This window comes from Monodon monoceros, unplaced genomic scaffold, assembly GCF_005190385.1.
Source record: "Monodon monoceros isolate NGI ecotype Baffin Bay Population unplaced genomic scaffold, NGI_Narwhal_1 Super_Scaffold_4, whole genome shotgun sequence".
In the NCBI taxonomy this organism is placed as follows: Eukaryota; Metazoa; Chordata; class Mammalia; order Artiodactyla; family Monodontidae; genus Monodon; species Monodon monoceros.
In genome coordinates, this window is record NW_021703781.1 from 22000698 (window position 1) to 22026798 (window position 26101).

Below are 26101 nucleotides of genomic sequence, written 5' to 3' on the forward strand. Positions count from 1 at the left end.
TTCTGTGCGTGGCTGCATCCCGTGGTGTGATTCCTCCCAGCATGCTAAGCTCCAGCCTCCCTGAGGAGCAGAGGGTGTCCTCGACATGATTCAGACGCCTCCCAGTTTAGTCTCACCATAAGTCTACTTAGCATGCCTCTTATGCCAGGCCCCGTAGCCCTGGTGGGGGTGTGAAGCAGGCAGGGCCTGTTTGGCAGCTGTAGTGCCAGCACCCATACCTCACCCCTCCCCACCCAAGTACCCATGGCTCTAGAGTCCCCTCCAGCGGCTGGAGGTCGTCTCCCATATTGGATCTGGGGGACTGCTCTCCTTTTATCCAGCTCCCTTCCCCACGCCCACCACCTCCCATTGGCACGGATGGGAAGTACCCGGAATCATTTTATCCCCCTAAAAGCAGCGTCTGGTCTTCCTGGAGACCCCCACCCGGATCATAAACAGAACTAACAAACTTCATGCTCTCTCCGTCGCCTCTTGGCTGGGTCATGCCCACTCTGGTGCCCCTTCACCATGGGCCCTGGTGAGCCCAGCCTCACCCTAGAACGTGGTTTCTAACTCCCACACTCCCCCACCTGCCGCATTTGCCACCCGCTGTCACGGCCCCAACAGCAACTGGTGGTGTGTCTTGTTCATCCCCGTCTTGAAGGGTAGGGATAAGCAGAGCTCAGCTAGGAGCTGTGCCTGTGTATCCCACCCCGTCACCGTGACCATGGGCTGTGAAACTTCCTCATCAGAAAGGCACAGGGAGTGCAGAGCCCTGCGGAGCAGCCTTGGGGAGGGCTGGCCACCGAGGAGGCCGGGGAGCATCCTCCCCTGCTTTCCTGGGCTCCTGCTGCCTCTGTCCCCTGAGCGGGGAGAATGGTGCAGGGATGGGCCGGGAGGCAGGTAGGAGGCTTTCGATGCAAGGCAAGGTTTCATGGCTGTGTTGTCATTCTGTCCATGAAGGCCTAGGGCAGACGTTTCCTCCTTCCTCTCCAGACCTTAGCTTCTCCATTGAATTTGAAAAAGGAATTGGGAGTGAGAGAAGTTTTCGAGATCAGTGTTGTCATATGTTTACATCCCAAGTTGGAAGGATGTTTCGGTGCAGAGAAGAGTGTATTTCCCTCCCCTCTGTCCTGACAAGGGCCCTGAGCCTAGTGTCAACAGGCAGCAGGTACCTCTGCTCTTCTCACTTGAGCACAACGAATTTAGCGAGGAACCTTCCACGTGAGGTCACAGAGCAGGGCCAGCGATACGCAACGAGCAGCTAGTGAAGCACGCAGGGGAGCGGGCCGGGTGCCAGAGGAAAGAGATGCCCTAGAGGGACTCTTGCATTGAGTGGGAGGCGGGAATCAGTCGTTCGTTCATTTATTCAGCAGGTATTTGTTGAGCACCTACTGCGTGCCGCATGCTCTTCTAGGCACTGTTCGTAAGTGAACACACAGGCGAGGTCCAGCCCTCGGGCAGTGTATGTGCCAGCAGTGGAAGGCTAAAGAAACAAATCGATGTATATTATGTCAAGTGGTGATGAGAGCCATGGAGAAAATATAAAGCAGAGTGAGGGGCCTAAGGGAGTGCTTGGGAGGGGAAGGGGTTAGAGGAAGTCTCTCCAATAAGATGACGTTTGAGGAGAGACCTCAGTGAAGTGGCGGGTGAGCTGTGTGGCTACTTGGAGGAAGAGCATTCCAGGCAGAGGGAGCAGCCGGCCTGTTGGCTCTGAGGCGGGAGTGTGCCTGCACGTCGAGGAAGCCACGAGAAGGCCCGTGGGCTGGGGGAGGGCAGACAGGCCTGGCTGTTCCTGAGGCTCTGCTTTCGGAGGCAGGAAGATGATAGTGGGCCGGGAACAAGGCACTTGATCGGACCAAAGTTTCAAAAGGACAGTCTCCGGAAACAACCCAAACGCCCACCACCTGATGAGCAGATAAACAACTGTGCTATCTCCGTACAGCGGAATATTATTCAACTGTTACAGTAATGAAGTTCTGATCCGTGGTGCAACACAGATGAACCTAGAAAGCAGGGTGCTAGGTGAAAGAAGCCAGACACAAAAAGCCACATAGTGGGTGATTCCATTTACATGAAATGTCCCGAACAGGCAGATCCATAGAGACGGAAGGCACATTGGTGGTCGCAGGGGCTGGAGGGAACGGGAATGAGGAGGGACTGCTCGTGGTACAGGATTTCCTTTGGGGATGATAAAACTGTTTTAGAACTAGATACAGGTGGTGGTTGTACAACATGGTGAATACACTCAAAACCACTGAATCGTACACATTAAGATGGCTAAAATGGGCTTCCCTGGTGGCCCAGTGGTTGAGAGTCCGCTTGCCGTTGCAGGGGACACGGGTTCGTGCCCCGGTCCGGGAAGATCCCACGTGCCGCGGAGTGGCTGGGCCCATGAGCCATGGCCGCTGAGCCTGTGCGTCCGGAGCCTGTGCTCCGCAACGGGAGAGGCCCGCGTACTGCAAAAAAAAAAAAAAAAAAAAAAAAAAAAAAGATGGCTAAAATGATGAATTTTATCTCAATTAAAAAACTTTAAGGATGCACTGGCTGCCTAGGTCCATAGACAATGCAGGGCAGGACCATTCCTAGGAGGCGAGGGCAGTAAGTGGGCAGAGAGGTGTGTGCAGGGGTGGGGCGTGGTCACCTCCTGGGCGTGTTTTGAAGGGAGAGGATTTGCTGGGGTGATGGGGGTCCTTGAGAATGACTGCATGAGCTGTTTGACTTGAGCAGTTAGGAACCTGGAGTTCTTACTTCCTGAGATAGTGAAGCAGTAGCTTTGGTGAGGGGAAGGTGGAATCCGTGGCTTAGCTTTCAACATGTTAGGTTTGACATGCTCGTTAGACATTCAAGTGGAAATGCCGGGAAGACAGAGGGGGTGTGCTGGTAAACGCCCAGCAAGTGGCTCTGAGGTTGGAGGACCCTAACATGTAGCACTTGGTGATCTCTATGGTGTACATACTCCTACCATGGCCTATCTCAAGCTACCAGCATGACGTCAGCTGGCTCTCTGAGATCCTAGAAATCCGACAGGAGCCTCTCGAGCCAAGGAGGCTCCAGCCACACTATGTGGGTCCAGGCTGGAGGGGAAAATGGGAGCGTTGCCAGCGTCTGGGTTGTAGTTAAAGCCGTGGGTCTAACCAGGCTCACCCAAGGAAAGGGGTGTGGGCAAGAGCAGAGAGCAGGGCTGGGGGCTGAGGGCACCTCAGTGTTCATGTTAGGAAAGATGAGGACGAACCAGCAAAGACACTGAGAAGGAGCCACCCCTGAGGGAGGAGGAAGGCCAAGAGGCAGCACTGAAGGCCAGGAGAACGAACAGTGGTGGGGAGACAGGAGGCAGCCGCCTGAACATCTCTCAGTAGTCCCCAATTAGCATACATATCTGTATTTACTCTTCTGTTCTCAGCAGAAGGACTCTTAATTACCCTCATTAGGGAAGGTCCAAATCCACTGACATTTACTGAGCAGGTCCACCAGGCTTTTTTTTGTTTGTTTGTTTTTTTAAATCCACTTAACCCTCTTCTCCCGCCCACCTTCAAAGCCCTCCCTAGTACACCGGCTTGGCCCAGCCCTTAGAGGGATACAGGACTTTCCTTCCCTAGCTCTGCAGTCCGTGCAGATATGCTAACTCATCCTATAGGAACGGGACTGTGCTTAAATAAGCAGGCCACAAGGTGAAGTGAGAATCGAATGGATCTGAAAGGCATTCTGCTGAGTGAAAGCAGCCAGTCTCAAAGGCGACAGACGTCCTGTGTGATTCTATGACATTCTCAAAAGACAAAACTCTAGTGACAAAGAGCCCATCAGTGGTTACTAGGGGTTAGGGGTAAGAGAGGGGTGACCGGAAAGGGATAGCACAAGGGAGTTTGGGGTGGGGTGGACCTGTTCTGCATCCTGTTTGTGATGGGGGAATGCAAAGCTATATATTCTAAGACGCGTAGAACTGTATACCCCAAAATGTCGACTTCACTGCATGTTAATTATGAAATTTCTAAAAATTTATATTATTGAAGACCTTTCCACCCACATCCCCCCAAAAAAGATGACGTGAAAGGTACCAGCATAAATAGCACCACTGATGGACTTTTATGCTCAGATAGCACCATCCTTCTCTCCACTGTCATTTAATTCAACAAATATATAATACCACCCCCCTATAAGGGAGAAGGGTAGGCTCTAGGGCCATGAATGCCACCATGAGTTTGAACCTAATTCAGCAGGCAGCCAGGAGCCATCATCGACAGTTCTTGAGTATGAGTGATACCCTCAGAGATGTGCTTTAGGTTGATTAATCTGGACAGAAGGAGAAAGAGGACAGGGTGATGGCAGAGAGCGCAAATGGGCAAGGGCTGGATGTGGGGTCCGTGAAAAAGATGAGGGTTGGAGTGAGGCTAGGGTTTGGAATACCAGAGGTGGAAGTGGCAGAAGCTCAAAAGGGCAGGCGAGGGCTTCCCTGGTGGTGCAGTGGTTGAGAGTCCGCCTGCCGATGCAGGGGACACGGGTTCGTGCCCCGGTCCGGGAAGATCCCACATGCCGCGGAGCGGCTGGGCCCGTGAGCCATGGCCGCTGAGCCTGCGCATCCGGCGCCTGTGCTCCGCAACGGCAGGCGAGGGAAGCGGCTAGATGGAGGAAAAGATGGCAGCTGTCACCATCTGCCACCACTCTGCTGGGCATGGCCAGGCTCCTGGTTTCATCATTCCCTCAACTTAGTTCTTCATCTGAATGCCCTCCACCACCCTTGCCTGTTCTCTCTCCGAGTCTCTCTCTGTTTATCTTTCGTAGCTTTTCTTTGAATCAGATCGTCCCTCTCTTGCCCCCCTTCCCACTGTCTCTATCTTCTGATTTTTTCTCACACCCACACATTCACAGATACATACATGCAGCTCATTCACTCATGCCTGTATTGCTTTGTCTGTTTAACCACAGATACTATGTGGCCAATACCTGTGTGCCTGGGAAGGCATGGCATGGGTCATGTAGGCAGGGCTCTTTGCAAACCTGGGCAGCTGTGCCCGGGTTTGACTTCGGGATGCCCAAGGGCAGCTGAGTGACACTGTCATCAGGCATGGTCACCCATCTGCCTGGAGCCCAGTGCCCTGTCCCAGCCTAGGACCCTTTCCTTAGGGCATTTGTGGTGCCTTTGTTCTCAGGGAAGGGGCCCCAAGTCTGGGCAGCTCCACCCAGCAGAGGGCTAGGAGCAGGAAGGAGATGAAATCATCCACTCCGCCCTAGCTCCCAGGACACCCAGGGTCATGGCCTCTAAATAGTCTTGAGTTCTACCTGGCCCCCCTCCGCCAAGCCTCTTGAGGCAATGGGATCCCTCTCCGCCCCCTCCCTGCCACCCAGAGGCATGGGGAAGGTGGACTCGCTCTTGGAGAGGCAGAGGAACATAGAGTGGTGTGATTAGCGCAGGCAGGCAGAGTCCCCCTCCTGATTTCCATAAGGCGTGGAGATTTCTTTGCCTTGCCACATTTCTCTCTCTGTGGGAACAGGGAAATAGTTTTAGCATGGTAAATGGACAGAGCCAGGCGGCTGCTCAGGGCAAGGCCCACTCCCAGCTCTGCACCCTGCCCCTCCCTGCCCCAAGGCCGAGGCCCCTAGAGGGCCCAGCCAGGAAGCAGAGGCTGGACACCCCCTCCGCCAGCCCAGCCAGGCTCCCTGTCCTCCTGCTGTGGCCCTGCCCCTCAGGCCTTGTGATCTTCTGCAGAAGGGACCCCCGGAGGGAGGGGCAGGAAGATTCTGGCCTCGGGGCAGACTGGGATGCACACCCTTTCTTCCTGCATTTTGGCCTCTCCTCCCTGCAGCTCTGAGTACACTTACACTTTCGCCCACTGCCCCAACCCCAGCCAAAACTCGGGTGCAGCGTTTGCCAGTGGAGTGAGAAAGGGGATTGAAGCCAGGTGTGAGGGTGACGTCCAAGTTGGCAGATTCTGACCAGAATGGCAGACTTTAATGTTAGAAAAGTGGCCGCCCGTGCTGGGAGGCCGGGCCACAAGGAAGAAATCCTTAAGCTTTCCACTTAGGACAGGTGCCTTCTAACAGGGCCCCATGCAGGAGAGAGGGAGGAAAGGATGAGGCGGCCATGGCCTGGCTCCCTTGGGATCTTGTGGGGTGGAGCATACTGTTCCGGAATTAAGAGCTCGGGCCTCATGAATCTCACATGGTCCCTCTGCCCTTTGCTTGTGGAGGTACCAGTCCAGTACCTCTGGCCTGGGCAGCAGTCTCTGCATGTGTGGGCCTGGAAAGGCCCCTTTGAGCCCTGGGCTTTCCACGTAAAGCTTGCCCTTCAGCCACACCCATGGGCACTATTAAGTGGAGCCTAGCCCTCCTGACAGGCACCCCCTGAAGCCACTTTGTTTCAGTAAGTACCCACTGGGCTGATTGCTCAGGTCCCTAGAAGTCCAGGGTAGCCTAAAGATTTGGATGAAATGGCTATTTGCTTGGGGCGTAGAAATGAGGCCAGAGCGACTGGTTCCATCTCTAGGGGTGGGTACAGTTAGCTTTGCTGTATCTAGTGGACATAGGTGGCACCTGTGACCCCCAGACGGAACTCACCCAGAGCCATGGTCACCAAGGCTGAGCAAAAGCTGCTAGTCCGCTGTGCACCCTCCTCATTGGTAAGGACCAGCTCCTGTGTGTGAGCTGCTTGGGGGTTTGAGCCTCCGAAGCCAGCTCAGACTTTGGGGAGCACCTATGGGACACAGGGCCTGGTGTGGTTGGAACTAGATGCTTAGACTCCTTGTTTTCCACACGCAGCGCATGACCTCCACACCTGGACAGTGGAGCCAGCCGGCCCCTGCTGGGCTCTCAGACTCTCATCGTAGAGTTGGGGCCCTGTTATCCTAATATGCCTGAGATTGCCAAGGTTTTAGCACTTTAAGCCCACATCTCAGGAACCCTCTCAGTCTCAGGCAAACTGGGACAGCTGGTCAACCAGGAGCAGTGCCCATCATCAACGATGCAGTCTTGAGAGGGGGCCCACTCCAAGGCTCTGAACCAGACAGGCCTGGAACACAGAAGAGAAAGAGACAGCAGAGCTGAGCTACCCCCGCTTGACATGGGCTTTGCTGGGTCCCTGAAGTTGGGACTCAGCACCCAGGGACAGAAGGGGTGGGGAGAAGGGCAAGGAAAGAAACAAGCTGACAGGTGTAGCTGGGTGAGATCCCCATAGTGCACTAGGGTAATGGGCTGCAAATTAGGAAAACAATTTGAAAGCACCTGTCCCTCATTTACCTTAATGCATGTACCCAATGCACATTGTAATTCATTTCCCAGAAGAGCTGGGGCTGGCTGCAGGGCTGACAGACCGGATCCCTCTGGAGGGAGAGAGGAAGGGAGGGAGAGAGGGAGAGAGGGAGAGAGGGAGGGAGGGAGGTGTGCACGTGCAGGTGAGGAGCACCTGCCCACCTCTGGATCTCTTCTGTAGATGAATAATACACACGTCTGCTAGTGATGGAACTGACAGCTCTCTAGTATTCTTTCTCTAAAGTGCCAGGTGCCAATAGGATTGAATTAGATTTCACAGGGGTTTTTGCAATACATGGAATTCACCAACAAATTACTCTTAAAGAGGGAAAATCAATTATTTGGAGCAGAGATAAGCTGAAGGCAAGGCAGCCTTGGATTGATCCTGTCTGTGCAGGCGTGTGTGGAAGTGTGTGGAATTCAACATATAACCTGGGGAGAGGAGGGCCAGGTCTGCCGGAGAGAGGGTTGGAGGAGGGGGAAGCAGAGGAAGGGCGATGGGGGGAGGAGGAGGAGGGAGAGAGGAAGAGTTGGAGGTCGAAGGTAAAGGAGGGAGAAAATGAAAAGGGAAAGGGGAGAGGGGAGGGGGAAGAAAACAGGGAGAAGAGGGATAAAAGCAAAAGGAGAAGAGAGAAAAGATGGAGAGGGAGGGAAGGGGAGAGAGAGAAGGATCAGAGAAGCCTCGGAGAGAGGAGTGGACAGAGCAAGTGCGAAAAGCAGTTTGAAAGAGCCCTTAGAGAATCACCCAGTCCGAGCTTCCCATTTTGCAGATCAGGGAACTGAGGCCCAGAGAGATAAAAGGTCCTGCCCCAGAGAGGAATGGCAGATCCAGAGGAAACCTCAGATCCCTGGTTCCTGACCTCAGGCTCACTCTGTTCAAGGGTCTAAACCACAGAGGAGCTTGGGAAGGGGGTGTAGGTGGACTGAGAGCCTGAAATGAGGGCTGTCCTTCACCCTGCTGCATCCTGGGAACGCTCCCAGGCCCAGGCCAGCTGGGACAGTTGGTCAACCAGGGGCAGTGCCCACCATCTCTGATTCAGGCCTGAGAGTTGGCCCACTCCCAGGGTGGAGAAGCTGCGGCTCTGAGCCAGGCAAGCCTGGGGTGCAGAAGAAGAAGACCCAGCAGAGCTGAGCTACCACCATGTGACATGGGCTTTGCTGGGTCTCTGGAGTTGGGACGCCGTGCCCAGTAACTGGAGGGGGTGGGAGAAACACAAGGAGACAGAAGGTGGCCGTTCACCCAGAAATTAATGGGGATGTGCCAGCATCAGCTCTCCCAGACTCTGAAGCTTGGCAGGTCCCTGGGGACTGAGGCGGAGTCAGGGGGTGGACGCAATGACAGTGCAGGGCTTCTCCCCATCGTCCCCTGGACTCCGACTTCACAGTGGGCAGCCTGCGCAGTGGGTGTAGGACAGCTGCCCTGGGCAGGCAGGCGGGGCCAGAGCAACTTGGTGCCCCCCTTAAGTGTGGGGCTGGGGAAAGAAGCAGCAAGTGTTGAAGTGAAGGGGTGAGGAGAGGCCGGCCCCCTGCCAAGTTCACTTGGGCATGTCTGACTGGAGTTAGTTAAGTGAAAGGATGGGCAAAGGAGTGAGGAAGAATACATCTTCCGTGGACTTTTGATTTTCTGCCATTCAATAGCATGGATTAGACCAACAGGGCACAGTGGAAGAGGGAGGGAGGCCTAGGGCCCCCTGCCCAGGATGGGGGGTCCCCTCACCCCTGCACACATCCAAGCCTTTGTCCTTCTCTGCCTGCCCCTCTCATTCCTGGCCAAGCCAAGGTCTAGAAATCAGCCCCTCCCCAGGGGTACCTTTCTCCCTCCCTTCCCTTCCAGAACAATAACCACTCTCCTTTACTGAGCATTTACTCCACCCCAAGCACTTTACTAATATGTTGCTGCTCTCCCACAATAGCCCTATCAGGTAGGCTTCATTCTTCCCATTTTGCAGGTGAGGAAGTTGAGGTTCAAGGGGATAAAATTGTGCAAAAATCACACAGCTGGAAAGGGTAGTACCCACATCTGGACTCAGGTCTAACTCCAAAGCCTGTGCTTTTAGCCACCACTGAAGCTTAGGGCCTCACACCTTGGAATCACTGGTCAGAGGGCTCTTCCCTGGCTGGCCTGAATTTTGGACAGGGCTTCTGCGAGGGTGGAACTGACTCTGTGGGCCCATCTCCGCATTCCAGGTCCCCAGCCCCATTCCCACCTTGAGCTAAGGGTGTCCCACCAGCCCACAGAGCTCTCTGGGTACCTCTGGGGGTCCCTGGGCCTTCTTCGTCTTGGTTCACAACACTGCAGAGTCCCTAGTCCCCTCTACATGCACGTGACCCTGGTCCTTCCTCTTCTATTGAAAGGAATTAAGGTCCCCTCCAGGGCACATGGTGGTTCATAGGGTGGGGTGAGGGTCCCCTAGCATTTGGGTACAAAGGAAAAACACACACAAGGCTCCTGCCATCAGGGAGCCTCCTGTCTTAGGCAAGAAAACATAACCCACAAGTCATGCACCAAAACCTGGTGAAGCAAAGAGACAACACTGCTGCCTAGTCCTGTGGGGTATGCTTTATTCTCCCCACTTCACAGAGGAAGAAATTGAGGCTCCAGAAGTGGAGGTGCGTTGCCCAAGGTCACACAGCTAGGAAGCAGCAGAGCCTGTTTCCCAGCCCTGAACCCCATTCTCTCCACTGCATTACACCACTGGGTCACCAACCCGGCCACTACCCTGACCAACAGTGGAGGGAGATGAGCGTCTCTAAGGGGCAAACTGGTACCACCATCAGCAGGGAGGTGCCTCAGGGTGGGGAGAACCAGGCAAGAGTCAGCAGGATGAGGAAGGCACCTGCAGGTCTCACATCCGGGGAAGGAGTCTGGGGGCTGCGTCAGGCCTTCCTCCCTTTGGGGGACCAGGTCACCTGCAGAGGGAAGTGCCAGTGGCCCAAGACCACAGGGGATGACTGGGGGAAGCCATATCCAGTGAGAAGTCAGGTGCAGGCTCTGAGAGCACCCAGGACACCTCCAAGCAAGCCTAATGGCCTGACAGGGTGGAATCTGCTCCCCAAGAGGAGGGAAGGGCCCTGCATACGGCAGCTGTTAACCAGTGTGAATGCCACCCGGGACCCTGCCAGGGTTGTTGTGAGCGCTCAGTGAGCTAACAGTTGCAGAGGACCCAGCACATAATAACCTCTCAATACATAGTTGAAAAACAACACTGGGTCAATCACGGAGCCAATATTGGCTGTGGGAGCTGCAAAGATGCTAGGCAGGAACGTCCTTGCCGGGCAAGGTCTGCTCTGACCGCCCTCAAGGCCACCCCTCCACTTCCAGGAGTGGGAGGGGAGCTTTGGGGAGTCGAGGCTGGGGAGGCAGCCCCTGCTGGCAGCGGCCTATACCTTGGGCTGGGGGCTGGTGTGCTGCCCTCCACGGGGTAGGGGACGGTGGTGCCAAGACTTCAGTCACCAGGAGCAAAGCGTAGCTCGCTGCACGGGGCGGGAAGAGTGAGGAGTGATTTCATGCGTCCCTCCCCTCCAATAAATAAAGAAAGCCAAACTGTCGCAGCCCCACGGGCAGCCAGCCGGCACCCAGCCCGGTGCGGGGAGGGGCCGGCGCTGCAGCTCGGCTCTGGGACCCGCGGCTGCCGGCTATCAACCTTCTCATCGCCTCTCCTGGCTGGAAGAGAATTTAATCCACTGGGCTCCTCTCCACACACACTGGGATCCTTTTGATGTTCCTCTTTATCTCCTTTCCCAACAAAATTGCCCCTCGACAGCTCCAAGAGGGCCTCCTGCCTCTCCCCCCCTCCCCCTCCCTCCCCGCCCCACTAAGCAGCGTGCACTCCGCTCCCCACCCCCGAACGGGCTGCAAGGAGCAAGGGCGTGGAGGACACAGGACCCAGAGGAGCAGGGCCGCACCCTCCTACAGCCCGGGCTCCCCTCCGCTCCACCTGGCTCCCTGATCTTGGCAGAGGCGCGCTTTGCCCCTTGGGCCTCGCTCCTGGCATTTAGTGAAGGTAGGAAGGGTCTTCCAGTGTCATCTGATGCCAGTTCTTTGCAGTTCTTTGCACACATGAGGAGCAGCGTTCTGTAGAGGGGGCGACACGCAGGAGGCCAGGAGAGAGAGGTGATGAAGAGCTTGGACTCTGTAGGAGTCAGTACTGACCCGAGTTTGAATCCTTCACTGGCAGCTATGCATCTTGAACAAGTTACCCTCTCTGGCCTCAGTTTCCTTCTCTGTAAAAAGGGTGGACTGATGCTGACGTCACTGGGATGTGAAAATTTTGGTTAAGGTATGAAGCACACGGTAGAGGCTTGGTAAATGGAAGCTGCTGTTTTAGAAGGCTCTGGGCTGAGGGCTGCAGTTAATAGGGGTTTTGCACCAACTTAATGAACTGGGTAATAATCCCACACACACATCTCGAGGGATTAACAGTCACAAGCCAAGTCCCAGCGGGAATTAGCCCTCTGGGCAGGTTCTGAAAGGGGCAGGCTGAGCATTTGAGGGAATTTAGCCGGAGGTGGCTCTGGGGTCTCAGGACAGCCATATGCGGGATCCTGACAGCTACAGTGTCAAGCCTAGTGAACTTCCAGTCCCTGGCGGCAGATCAGCGAGAAGGGAGCTGACCTCACTCGTTGAGACCCAGAGATCTCATGTGAAGGGGCCAAGAGGCCCTGGGGTGGAGAGGAGGTAGGCAACCCAGTGCTCCGGCTTGGCCAGGCACTCATCCTGCATCTGCACTGAGCTAGCACCACATTCCCAGGCGTCCCCTCAGTCCCTCTGCCTGCGTACTCCCTCACCCCCAGCCTTGCTCGGTCCCGGTGATTCTCCAACTTCAGCGTGCATCAGAACACCTGGAGGGCTTGTTAAAACAGTGCTGAGCCCCACCCCCAGGGTTTCTGATATGGTAAACCTGAGTGTGACCGACAAATCTGCATTTCTAACAAGTTCCTAGGTGATTGTGATGCTACCCGTTCCTGCAGAACACTCAGAGAACCACTGCTGTCCCCGAGTAGTTCTCATCCTTGGGTGCACATTAGAACGAGTAACCTGAAGAGCGTTATAAAATCCTGATGTCTTGTCTCCTCCACCCCAAGTCTAATTTCCTTGGTCTGGGGTGCAGCCTAGGCATGGGGGTATTTTAAAGCGCCCCAGGTGGGTTGTTTTTTTAATTAATTAGTTTATTTATTCTTGGATGCATTGGGTCTTCGTTGCTGCACGCGGGCTTTCTCTAGTTGTGGCGAGCAGGGGCTATTTTTCGTTGTGATGCACAGGCTTCTCATTGCTGTGGCTTATTTTGTTGGGGAGCACAGGCTCTAGGCGCGTGGGCTTCAGTAGTTGTGGCGCACGGGCTCGGTTGCTCTGCGACATGGGGGATCTTACCGCACCTAGGGCTCGAACCCATGTCCCCTGCATTGGCAGGCGGACTCTCAACCACTGCGCCACCAGGGAAGCCCCACCTTCCTTTTTTAACCCCAGTGTTCCCGTGCTCCAGAGCCTAGAGTGGCTCCCTACTGCTCACGGAAGCAATGTCATGCTGGAGCCCTCCAGATGGCGCCTGCAGAGGAACTCCGGGAGAGCTGCAAAGCCTCCCAATACCCCAACAATCTCCCCAGCTTCTGTACATGGACCCTTTGTAGTCAGCTCACTTGTCTGCCTCATCATCAATTATTCTTCACTGCGTGCCTTGCTTACGCCAGTGGTTCTCAAATGGTGGTCTCAGACCAGCAGGAGTGTCCGCATCACCTGGAACTTGTTAGAAATGCAGATTCACAGGCCCACCCCAGATCTACTGAATCAGATATTCCTGGGGGAGAACGGCAATTGGTAGTTTACCAAGCCTCCAGGTGATTCTGATACACGCTAAGGCCCGAGAACTTCGTGTTTAAAGCCACTTCCTCCACCTGGAGTGCATTTTCCCTTCCTTCATTTGTAAAACAACTCCTCTTGGGGCAGCCTCCTCTGCTGGCGTCCTCTTAGATTCGGCCTTGGAGTGCTCAGTGATGCCGTCTTGGTTTGCTCAGCTCACTCATATTGCTGGGTGGAACTTCAGTACATTCCCCCCCCCCCGCCCCCGTGCCCTGGAGCTGCAGTTGGGGGACGCCCACATCAGACCCTGACTCTGTTTCCCTCAGTGTGGAGGGCACCCCAGCCTGGGAGCTGGGCCTGGGCTCTTATCCTCACTCTGCCGCCAACCTCTGTGAATTCTATTTCCTCTGGAGGGGTTTCCAAGCTCCAGTATTCCTTCATCTCCACCGTGTGGCCCATGGGAAGAGGATTGAACAGAGTAACGGGTGAGGAAAAGCTGCTGAAGCCCCTTCGCATCTGAGCACCTCCTGTGTGCCTGCTCTGATGTGGCTTTGCACTACCTCAGGGGCTCCCAACAGCAAGTACAGAAGGTTATTCTCTGGTTATTCTGACCTGTGTCTGGCAAAGAGTAGGCATCCAGTGAATGTTTGCTGTGTGATTGTTGTTCGTATCGTCAGCTATCTGAACAATTGTGAAACAAGTTTCGGGACATAGTTTTAAGTGGAAAAAATCCAACACAGCAGTGTGTAGAGCATGCTGCTGTTTGTGTCGAAGAGGGGAGGCGTAGATACACAATGCTCTTACACGCATGGATTTTCTGGGGAAAGAGATCAAGGGATTGAGGTATGGTTGTCTCCGGGGAAGGCTCTCAAAGGGTAGGGAGGGGCAGCAGGGAAAGGGAGTCGGTTGTGTGCCCTTTACACTTTTGAATGAACTATGTGAAGACTTTCCGAGTCTGTTTATCACGTCGTTAACATTTTCTATGTTAAGAAAATTAAAACATAGCAATGCTTGGGGTCGTTTCCTGCAGGGGTTCTGTCCAGGCTCCTGGGAGTAGGACAGAGGGACGTGGCCCCTCCTCTCCCAGCCTTTGACCATCCCCACCTCCCTCTGGGTGAGGACAGAGGGAGCTCAGGGATACAGGAACCCCTGCCCGCCTCACTTTGTGCCCCTGTACCTCTTCTTCTGTGTCCCTCACCCTCCTTGGGATGTGGGCTGCACAGACCTCCCCACACCCCAGCACGTGTGTGCACACCCCACACACACACACCCCTCCTCGGCACCCCAGAGGATATGGCCCAGCAGATGTAGAGGGGACTGTTCCTCTGGAGCTGGGTGTGCTCCTGGGGCCCAGCTCGGCCCCTTTCTGTTACTCTGACCTCGGTTCTCACCATTTTCTCTCTGGTTCCTTCTTCCTCCTTCCCGGCTCCTTCTCTGTCTCCATACCCTTTGACTGACCGACTTCCCCTGATAGAACCTGGTAAGTGAGCCTGGGAAGGGCTGGGGCTGGGAGGCATGGGGGCACTGTGGGGAGGGAGCTTCGGTGGGGGGCATGCTCCACCTGCTGTGGGCACAGCTCAGATGGCCCACCCTCTCGGGCCCCAGGTCCTGTGGAGGGGCCAAGGTCCAGGGGAGGGAGCGGTGTCGGTGTCAGCGGCTCAGGGCCGTCACAGGCTGCCGGCTTTGGCTATTACTGCCCCTTCGGGCATTTAATTGGTCCTCTCGGTCTGATGGATGGATCCCACGCCAGGGAGACTTGGAAACTCCACAGCCCAACAGGGCCGGAGGAGCCTTGCCTGCACCATTTGTGGGGTCCCCTCTGGGCTGGGGGCCCTGGAGGACCCGCTGCTTGCCTGTATCCCCAAATTGGCAGTGCCCTTATTTTGCCAATTTGTAGTTGTAAGTAGAAAAACCTCCAGAGACTGAGGGTTAGCACGCATTTATTTCACAAATGTATCCGAGCACCTAGGGAACAGCTGCAAGGGCATCAGAATCTTGTGAATCTCAGGCTTCGCTGAGGGTGTCCTTTGAGCCTTGCTGGGACCACCCCTCTCTGATGGCGTAAAGGCTTCCAGGTTGCCTGGCTGCCCCTCTCTCAGCAGGAATGGGCTCTGGGAGGAAGCCCCTCAACATCCCTGGGCAACCACAAAGAGAGGCGTGCCTCCCTGCCAGCCCCTGGTTCCACAGGAACACGTGCCCAGAGGGGCTGTACCGGGGTCTGGGCTGAGGGAGGGTCATGCGGGCCAAGCAGGAGGACGTGTCCTCCTGGCGCTGAGAGCCCAGGTCTGTAACCCACTGAGCATCTCAGCAAGGCTCGGGAGAGGCTCTCGACTGGTTAGTTCCAAATCACAGGCCGCCCACCTAGGTTGGAGGGGGCTAGTCTGGGGGTAATTTCCCCCCATGCAGGAGGTCGAATCACTTTCAGGGCAGACCAGTCTCCAGGTAGCTCCCACCTTCAGCAGCAGCTCCTCCTCGTCTGGAGACTTGGGTAGCATGCAGAGAGAGATCACACGTTTTGTGTGAGGACAAGCCAGGTGGCATCTGAGGGCCCCATGAGCTCTGGCCCTGATTGGAATGATCAGAAACACCTGACCTAGAGTGAGGCCTCCCCACCTGAAACCATGGCCTCGGGCTGCTGGGCTGTAGAAGAACCAGTGAAGGTCCTGGTGTCTCTGCAGTATCTGGGATTCCGTGTCCTCCCAGCCACCACGGCTGGCCCCAGAGAGGGCCACATGGGGGTTCCCTTTGCCACTCAGCCGTCTGGGTGGTTCCCACGCCCCGTGTAGGCAAGGCAGTGTCCCCCTGACTGACGTGGTCCAGAGGGGTGACGGAGGAGAAGCAGTGTCCTGCTCTGGCCCTCATGCCCTACCCTGTCCAAGCCAACCGTGGATGCTTATTTGCTTGTCTCCCCTCCCTGCTGACCCTCTTTCCTGCATCTCCCTGCCGGGGCTTGCAGCTGGCAAATGTCTCTCCAGTTGGGGCCACTGGGGCAGAGGAAGGGAGCAGGAGATGGAAAATGAACCAAACCCTCTGCAAGGGACATTGTGGGCATCTGATGGGGTGATGCAGGCAGAAGAAATTGCAGGAGACTCCAGAAGGCCTAGACATGGGCAGAAGGGTCAGGGAGCCAGGCCAGGATCACCCAGGGGAGGCCAGGCCACTTTGGAGTGGGGGGTAGACAAGCCCTGCTTCAGCCCCGGCGCCCGCTCTGACTGGTTTCTTCTCCATTTTGATCCAGGGCCTGAACAGCATGTTCGAGGTGTACCTGGTGGGGAACAACTCTCACCACTTCATCATCTCCCCGACCTCCGTCCAGGGGAAGGCGGACATTCGCATCCGGGTGGCCATCCCCCTGGACTATGAGACTGTGGACCGTTATGACTTTGACGTAAGGCCCGCTCACCCTCTCCTTGGCCGGGTGCAGGATTTCAGGGGAGGGAGGGGGGTGGCACCGTCCCCTTAAATCCCCCCTTCCACCTCTTCCCATTCTTCCCTCGTGGATCTAACCCAGAGAAGCCCACTGAGCTATGGCAGGGGCTAGGCTGGGCCTCCTCTTTTCCAGGAGGACGAGGAAATGTCCAAGAATTGAGTGGAATTTCATTAGGTACCATCAGAGCCTCAAAAGCCCATCAGGAGCCTCTACTGCCCAGCATCAGCCAGCACGGCCCCCGTTAGCCCCTTCCTTCCCAGCAGATTCTGTGGCCACCCTAACCCTATGAGTACTGATGGAGGGATTCACAGTAGCATACATCTGGGATGGGCAATGACTCAGACTGGTGCTCTGGGTTGGAATGGGCAGAGGCCCCAGGGGGACTTACGGTGACGAGGGCTCCAGCAGCATGTGAGAGCTCACCTGGTCCCTGCTCTACGCATCCAGCTCTTCGCCAATGAGAGTGTGCCTGACCACGTGGGCTATGCCAAGGTGAAGATCACCCTCATCAACGAGAATGACAACCGGCCCATCTTCAGCCAGCCACTGTACAACGTCAGCTTATACGAGAATGTCACCGTGGGGACCTCTGTGCTGACAGTCCTGGTGAGTCCCCGCTCTCCTGCAGGGCAGCTGAGCTCTGGGGTAGACCATCAGGAGGCATCCAGAGAGATCCCAGGAGTCTGAGCAGTCAGGGAACGGGGTGCCCCCAAGCCCTCAGAGGCTGTGATGTTAGTATACTAGAGCATCTGGACTTTTCATGATGGGCTTCCTTGGCCAGGGCAGCACTGTGGAAAAGGGACCAACCTGGGGAAGAATGAGGTTGGGCCCAGGATACTTTGGTTTTCTGCCTTGTCCCTGAGAGATACTGAGCCTGGATGGGCCAGGAGCCCTGGACCTGCCCTCTAATGGGGACAAGTGCCAGCCATCTCTCAGGAAGGTGATCCTCTCTCTCTGAGCACAGACGCCGGGGAAGAATGGGCTCCTTGAAGATGCATGGACATCCCCAGCTGTCTTTGGCTGGGACTTTGACAGGGGACTCCTGCCAGTGTCCATTTGTATCCGTTAGTACTCGTGGTCACAAAGGACAGAAACCTTTAAGTGGCTCAAGCAAAAAAGGATTGGCTCATGTAACTCAAAACTGTAAGTGATTTCAGGCATGGCTGTATCCAGGCACTCAGCTGAGCCGGAATCTGACTTCAGCACTGGGATCTGCTTTTTTGTATTGGCAGAGAGGGACACCAGCACCCTTAGGCTCACTTCTCACCAATTTATCAACCCCAGTGGGGGAAAAAATATTCTTTTTCAATAGTTCCAGCAAAAGTCCCAGAGCTGATTCTCATTGACCCAGCTTATTGGGTCACCCTGGAACCAATCATCATAATTCTGATATACCAGAGATGGGTCATACTCCCCTAGTGGAACGGGGCGTTGGGTCAACTCCATTCAAATTATATGGGCTGAAAATGGGACAGGATATTCTACAGCATCTTCTAGTATCAGAACAAAGAGGGTTGCTGAGCAGACCAAAGTGGTAGATGTGTGCTACACAAGCTCAGGGGCTTGCCCATAGTAGGTGCTCAATAAACGTTATGGCGTTTACCTCGCTGGTGCCCCTCCCTGCCCACTGAGGCCCCCAGAGTCCTTCCACTTCTTGCTCCATTCTCACTCCAAGCACAGAGATTGCCCGCCGATCTCAGGCCCCTACTCCATAGTGTTTACTCTACAGAAAGATGGTATGAAACTGTTTTGAGCCCCCAGGCCCTTCCCATCTGACAGTTATTAATATCTCAAACAGATGTTTGGGTAGGCAGGCTGTCATATGTAAACAGTAAGTCTGCTGCGGCTGTTTTCCTCCCACCTGCTTCCCCAGCCCGTGGCTCTGCCAGCTTTCACCAAGTTGCTCATTGCAATCAGTCACCTGGTGCCTGAGGCCCCTTGGGCCCTCCTGCAGCCTCTAGGGGCCCAGCCAGAGAGCAAGTGCCAGAGGTTCTGGCCTCTGGACCCAAAGAGAGCCTCTTCGGCCCCCCAGCCACCTTCCAATGTCAGGATGAAGGACACCCAAGCAGCCTGTCCCCCACAGGGCCTGGAGCCACGTGGCAACGAATTCGGATGTTAAGCCCAGGCTTGGCGGGTGGCTGGCGATTCCTTCGTGTCGTTCTTGCTGGGGATGGAGGGTCTCACTCTGCAGTCCCCAGTTCCTGTGGCCCTGGCAAGGGTTGAGGGGAGCCTAGGGTGTGTGTGGGGGGTGAAGTGTGGAATGGCACACCTCTTGGCGGATGGCCGGCTGCAGGTGCCAAGGATGATGTGTGAAGCCCAATCCCATCTGGGGTTGGCAGTGGAGAGTAGCTTCTCAAACTGGCTTTCCTCAAGCACTGGAGCAGTTCCTGGGCCTGCATGGACCCCAGCCCGCTGCCTATGACCCCTTTTCCAGTCCCTCTCCCAATGTTTAGCAGATGTGTTCAGCCTCCTCTGTGGCTACCTGAGGGTCTCTGTCCAGGGCTGGCTCATCTGGGCAGCCTCTAGTTCCTCAGTGTGTCTGTCCACTCAGTGTGTCTAGTTCCTCAATTGTGTCTGCCCAGTTGTGGAATTGTGCAGCTCTGAAGGGGCTGTTTGACCCAATGATAAGCTCTAGCAGCAGGGCTGTGTGTCTGAAGGAGCTCAGGTCCTGAAGTGAAAAGGTGGGCCCTGCATCCCTGCCTTCTCTGTATGCTGGTCTAACTGTATTACCTCTAAGAATCTTCATTTCCCATCTACAGAATGGGCATGAGCTCCCCCCACCACTCCCGCCGCCACCAAGGCTGCTAGGTGTGAATGACAGATGTGAAAGCATCCCCTGGTGACCCCCACTCACCGTCATCTCCCAGTCTCCCCAAGGTACTTCCAGAGCTCCTAGCAGGCGGCAAGTTTCACGGCCACACCTGCCACACCCACTGCCCTGGCCTCTCCCACGCTGCCCTTCTCCACTCAGACCCAGGGTTAGCCCAGTCTCTCTATCTCCTTTGCTCCAGGAGGGGCTGAAATTATAGCTATCTGCTCAGGGACTGTGAAATTCCTTCTCCCTGACCTTTTCTGGGATGTTATTAAAACGTTTCATGGGCAGTTGTGTCAGAAAAAATAATTATGAAGAAAAGGAAAATGTTTCAGTTTGCACCGAAGGCCAGGGCAGAGCCTGCTGCAAGGGACCTCCCCACCCCACGCCATGGCAGGGCCCCATTTCTGTGCCTCATCACCTGTCCTGGGGGAAGGCAGCAGTTCACCAGGGAGCTGGGAAAGCCGGAACAGAAGGGGGCCGTCGCCTGCAACCTGGGCATCCCAGCTGGGATGGCATTCCCTTCTCACCTCCCTGCTCCCCAGACCTTCTTCAGCCCAGGTTTTGAGGCCCTTAGAGCCCCCAGTTATAGACAAATGAGTTTCCACTGGTGGAGGGGAAAGAGCAGGGATGTAGCGGTCAAAGACTTGACCTTGAGCCCCAACTCTGAAGGGTGACCACATAGGGGAGGGGTGTGTAGGGGCACATTTACCCATGTATGTTTGCTTGTGGGGTGAGTGTGTGTTTACGTGCACGCACACAGGCATGCCCTTGTGTCTGTGCCTTTATGTGTGTGTGCAACTACATGCACTCAGATACTTGTATATAACACGTGTGCGTGTGTGTGTGTGTGTGTGTGTGTGTGTGTGTGTGTGTGCAGGTATGATGCTGGTGGCTCCCCATCCTCTAGGTTGTATGGTTTCTTTCCCTCTCATATCCCCAGGCTGCTCTGATTCTCTCCTTCCAATCCTGCCTCCTGACCTGATAATAGGGGTTGGGTGGGAAGGCTGTGGGGTAACTTCCTAGGATTCTGCTGGGCTTCAGGCAGCCCTGTAGCCTGGCCGATGGCTACCTGGGGCCTGGTGGGGTTTGTGGGTGCTGCTGGATAGTAGGAGAGCAATCTGAACGTTCAACAAACGTTTTTTTGAATACCCACCACTGTGTCAGGCACATGGCCCTGAGGATACAATGGTGATGTGAGCCTTGCCCTCATGAAGTTTATAGTCTCTTGGGAAAGCCTGATGTTAGTACTAAGAAGTGAATCTTTACATTAAGCGTTACTTGCTATGATGGAGAGATCAGGGAGCTATGAAAACCGGTAACAGGGCCTCTGACCTTGACTGGGGTCAGGGAAGCCTTCCCTGAGGAAGTGGCGATTGAGTAGGCATTAACAGGTAAGCGAATGGAGAGAAGCACATTGGAGAAAGAGGGAATAGCATGTGCAAAGGCCCTGTGACTGGAATGCAGTGGTGGGGGTGTGATGTGCAAGGAAGTGGAGTGCTGCTCTGAGGCGGCGGGGGTTGGGGGTGGGTTCAACTGTCTCTCCTGAATTGCACCCACCCCAAACATAACCACTGGGCTGCTGTTCTGATAGTGGAGAAGTCTTGTATCAACCCGTCCCCATTCTCTTACCTATTCCATCCTGGTGGCCCATGGCCAGCATTTGGGCAACAGCTGGCAGAAGCTGTTCCTGAGATGTGCAAGGAGCCAGCCTGGCCTCCTGCGGTATGGAGCTCATGTCCCCAGATTTATTAGCTCCATGTCCCCTGGGCAGTGAGAGAGGGACACAGGAGTAGCAGCCGGGAGGGCAGGTCTTCCCGCACTCCAAGAGGCCTTCCCTCCCTGCTCCAGGGGTGTGGGGCACAGCAAGGATGGGCAGAAGATGGAGTGCCGGCCAAGACAGGATTTTTCCCCAGGCAGGAATCAAAGCAAGAAGGAGAGGTACATAAGAGCCCTGATGGGGCAGGTGCAGGGCCCAGGACCAGCTCAGTTTGCTCAGCCCAGGGATGGAGTGTCACCCCTCAACTCCAGGCAGACAGAGTGGCCTGTGGGGGCTGAAAGGCATGGCTCCTCCCTCCCCTCCATGCCCCTCTTCCCAGCCAGTCCTTGGGAGGCTGGTACCATCTTGGGCAGGGCCCTGAATCCTGTTCTGTTGTGGACCGGTCACTCCTTCTCCGGGACTTGGTTTTCTTCCCATCACGTGAGGAAAATAGTGCCTGCCCAGCCTGCATTGGCTGGGCTGTTGGGAGGCTCCAGTGCGGTGATGTGGATGTAAATAGGTTAAGGGATTACAGGCCTAAGCTGTGGTCCTTATTATCTTCAGCCCTAAAGGGCCCCATCTGGCCGCCCTTCAGCCTGTGTGTAAGCCCAGCTAGCTCTGCGACGTGGGCCTCTTTCCTCCTCTGTTACCTGGGGAGGTACCCTGACGGGATCCTACCTGGGAGGGTTGACGTGAGAGTTCAGTGGAATCGTTGGTTGAAGACGCTCGGTGCCGAGCCTGGCCAGGAACACTCAGAAAATGTCAGCAAGTCATGACAGCCTCTAGCCTGAGCTTTGATGTAGCCAGGACTCGCTCGGAGTCGTGTAACCTGAGCAAGTCGCTGAGCCTCTGGGGCCCCATCGTCCTCATTATAAAGCTAGATGGTTGGGCCGATGCTGCGTCAGGGCCTTCTGGCTCCATGCGGCTTAATTCCGGTGCACTCTGCCCAAGAGGAAAAGTTGATTTTTGCTGTTTAGTTTCACTCCTGGCAACACAGACATGCTTCCTGTCCTTTGAGGGTCTAGAGCTCCCTTGCCTGCCCTGCCCGCCCTCTCCCAGCCCCCATCTGGAAGTTTGGTGAAGGTTCCGAGGTGGTCACTTCCCCGCTCCTGGAGCTCACTAGCTGTTCCTGGTCGTCCAGCCTGGCCTCCCTCCCCAGGGGCATCAACAGAGGCAGCCGTGCTCCCGCTGGCCCCCTTCACTCCCTCCTCCCCTGCCCGCTGACGCCAAAGGCAAAGGTGTGTGTGATGTCACTACCCCAGGCTGACCCTGGTGAAGCCCAGCCTCAGTCCTGGAAGAACTGAAATGCAGCGTGCCTCTTCCATCAGCTGTCAGGCTGCGGGGCCTCTTCCCCAGCCCTGAGAGCCTGTAGGCTCAGGGCACACCGCCCACCCCGCTCCCCTCCATGTTGCTGAATCCAAGGAATGTAACACGGACCTCACCCCGGGTGCTGGGAACTTGATGGCCCAGCCAGGTGGTCTGGGAAGGCCAGTCCCCTGCCTCGGCCTCAGGTGGTGCTCCCTGGTCCCTCTGGCCCCTTGCAGAAGGACTTGCTGCTCTACAAGTGGGTGGACACCTCCCAGCTACATCAGCACCTGCAGGAGGGATCTTTAGGAGCAAAGCTTTGAAACCAGGGAGACTCAGGTTGAAATTCTGCCCCTACCCTTGCTGTCTCTGTGACCCTGGACAGACACCTGGCTGCGTCTGATCCTAAGTCCCCAAAGTTTGCTGTGGGGATGATAGTAATTATATCCATCCCATGATTAAAAGAGATGTATTTTAGACCGCTTACACCCAGAAAGCACTGGGTGACTGACAGCTGTGCTCGCTAGTGCTGTTGTTGTTTTTCTTCTCCACCATCATATCTGGGGGTCAGTGGAGCTTCAGAGAGCACTGGCTCTTAAACCTAGGTCTCTGGGTTCCTGGATTCTCTGCCTTTGGCTCCGACTTCGCTGGACACTGGGTCCCCTCAGTTGACACAGTGGTGAGTTCTTGTCTGTGCCCGACCCTGGGACTCTAACACTCAGGCCCCAGCGTCAAGAAGCAGAAGAGAGAGGTTAAATGAGGATGCGGCCAGAGGGCTAGGACTCGGAGGAGGCAGGCAGCAGGTGCGACAGGAGGACTGGCTTCATGCCTGTGCGGCCTGGGCATTTGCTTGGGAAGCTGGAAGTAGGAGGGCCTCACCCTGGGTTTGATGCTCTACTGTCGCCGTCTTGAGATTCTTAATTTTTGAACAAGGGGCGCTGCATGTTCATTTTGCACTGGAAAATTATGCAAATTATGTAGCCTATCCTGGCTATAGGAGCTCCGTAATTCTGTGCCCAAAGGAGCTCTGTGGTTGTCCGTTGTTTTCGTCTGTTCCCACATCCCATCAGCACTGGCTCAGTAATCGCTTGCCTTGTGCCACGCTCCAAGCAAGGGCCCACCGAGTTTGTTTTGGTTCCAAACGCTGCGTGAGAAACCATCCCCCACTTAGCGGCATAAAGCAACAACCGTTTTGTTACGTTCATGGATCGGGTGGGTCAGGAGTATGGAAAGGGCCCAGCAGGGGAGCCCTTCTCTGCTCCAAGTCTGGGGGTGACTCTAGCCACTGGCGGCTCCTCCCTCTGTCTGGCGCCTGGGCTGGTCTGGCTGAAGGACTGGCTCAGCCCGACACTGTGTTCTGAGCCCCTGCTTGTGGCCTCTCCACATGGTACAGGCATCTCAGGCATGGCTTGTAGAGAGAGCTCCTCAGAGGAAGCCTCTGGGAAACGGGTGTCCCAAGAGAACCAGGCAGAAGCTGCGTGGCCTTTTGTGATCTAGCCTAGAGGTCACGCTGCATTTCTGCAGGTTCACGTTTAAGAAGAGGGGCCACAGACCCTCCCCAGCTCTCAGTGCTCCTTTCCTGAGATGCTGCACGTGACCGTGGTGCCAGGAGACAGCCGATTCCCGCTCCTCCTGGGTGCTGTGCAAACATAAGCAGGAGAACAGAAGCGGGGAACCCTTCAAACCCCGTTATCAGCCTGGAAGTGTTCCCTGCCAATAGTGGGAGGAGGGGAGAGAAAAGCGAGTAACCCCAGGCGCTCCCTGGCCGGTAAAGCTCCAGCGCCCTAGGCCTGGGTTGGCAGTCAAGGTCCCCACACCCTGGCCCTGAGCCGCTTTCCAGCCGTCTGCCCGCCACACCTCCCACACCCCTTCTCTCCTGCCTGACCAGAGTCCCCGGCTTCCCTGCACACCCTCTGCACTTCCTCACACTCCTCCCCCGCCTAGCTCTCCCTCCCTCCTGTCTGAGACCATCAAAAGCCTGCTGACCCTCAGAGCCAGCCCAGTTGGCAGCCTCCCCGTAAGTCATCTCCCTCTGGTAACGGGCACGTGCCCACCTCCCCTGAGGTCCTCCCCCTCCTCTCCAGCGCCCCTGCGTGCCTGCACCTCGCTTTCCCTGGCTGCTCTCACCACACATGTTGGGGCAGCAGGGCTCATGTCCTCTTCTCCCCACTCCACAGAGAACCTCCTGAAGGCAGGTTCTCTCTGTCTGGGTGCCCCCATCCCTGGGCTGTGTGGCACAGAGGAGGTTTGACTCCTGTGGTCTGGAGTGTGTAGGGCATCTTCCTCGAAGGAGGGATAGAGGCAGAGGTCTCATGGGGAAACTGAGGCATGGAAAGGGTAAATTATACACCCAAGTTCACCCAGAGAGTCAAGGGCAGAGATGTTTGTCTGAATCCAAAGCCTCGCACCCCCATGTTTCACTGTGTGAGCCGGGCTCCCAAGCACCCGCTCTGGCGATGGGCACAGGGGGAAGGCTGCTGGACAGGGAGCCCCGAGGCCTGGGCTCTAGATCACTGACTCACTCTGTGACCCTGTGCCAGTCTCATTCCATCTCTGGACCTTGGCTTCCTGCTCAGTCCAACGAGAGGGTAAACTGGATGCCCTCTGATTATCCTTCCGAGGTCAGGGGAGGTCTGGGGATGCAGACCCCAGGCCAGGAACAAAGGCAAGCATCCAGAAGGTGCAGTGGCCACCAGATTCCAGGATCCCTGCGGCCTCCTAGCCCTGATCAGGGCATGTGATTACAGGGTCAAGGCTGAGATGTGCCCAGCCCTTCAGCCTGCCTCTGCAGACAGGCATGCAGGAGCTGACCTTGCTTCCTTGGCTGCTGCTGGCAGGGCCGGGTGCCCTGTGAGCCTCCCCTCTGCCCCTCCCGGAACAGGACTCTGCACTCTCTGGGGGAAAGGGGGCTCCCAGATGCAAGCACCATACTCCTTCATTCCGTGACTGTTTATCGAGGGCTTGGAATGATGGCAGTGAACAAGACAGACGAACATCCGTGTATGTACCAGGGGCGGACGCAGATATAAGGAATAAGGAAATACAGAGCATGTCAGAGGGGGATGCATGCCTTGGGGGAAAGTATAGCCGGGGGCAGTAAGGGAGGAGTGCTGGGGCTGGCATTGTTACTGTCTTCTACCAGGTGGTCAAGGAAGGCGGGTCTCTCACAGAAGGTGACCTTAGACAGAGCCCTGAAGGAAGGCAGGGGAGTCTGAGTTGGGGATTCTGCAAAGAGCTGCCCCAGGCTGAGGGAGCTGCAGGTGAGAGGCTTCAGACAAGAGCCTGGTGGTGGGTGGATATGCAGAGAGGAAGAGGGAGGACCAGAGGAGGTCAGGACGTGACTGTGCTGAAGGGGAGCCAGATGGATCACGGAGGATGCTGTGTGGAGAGTAGGCCAGCAGGCGGGGCCGAGGACGCCCAGGTGGAAGCGGGGCGACTGGGTGAGAGACGATGGCCCCAACCACCCAGGTGACAGTGGAGGTGGGGAGAGCTCTCCTAGCCTGTGCTCAGGTCTGAACAGCGGCTCCACCATTCTCCTCCCCAGGCCCAGCAAGGCACACCCATCTTCATCCCCACCTGGCTGCCAGGTGTGCCCTGTACCTTCACAAACACTGAGGTGGGTGGACAGCCCCAGGTTGGAGTCCTGCCTCAGCTTCTCACCGGCAGGTTGACTTTGGGCAGGTTATTCACTGTCCCTGAGTTTCAGTTTCCTCCTGTATAAAATGGGCAGAGCGATTCCATCTCAGCAATGTTGTAGGGTGATGTGTGGAAAGATAG

At 55.9% G+C, this 26101-nt stretch overlaps 1 protein-coding gene across 1 annotated transcript in view; it reads left to right on the top strand.

Moving 5' to 3' along the window:
• The window catches only part of CDH23 (cadherin related 23), a 443685-nt gene that overhangs the window by 230838 nt on the left and 186746 nt on the right, over nucleotides 1-26101 (top strand). Inside the window, exons 12-14 of the mRNA XM_029245124.1 lie at nucleotides 14493-14498; nucleotides 16257-16406; nucleotides 16896-17054. Coding sequence (XP_029100957.1) covers nucleotides 14493-14498; nucleotides 16257-16406; nucleotides 16896-17054 — 315 coding nt within the window. The remainder of the gene's footprint in view (nucleotides 1-14492; nucleotides 14499-16256; nucleotides 16407-16895; nucleotides 17055-26101) is intronic.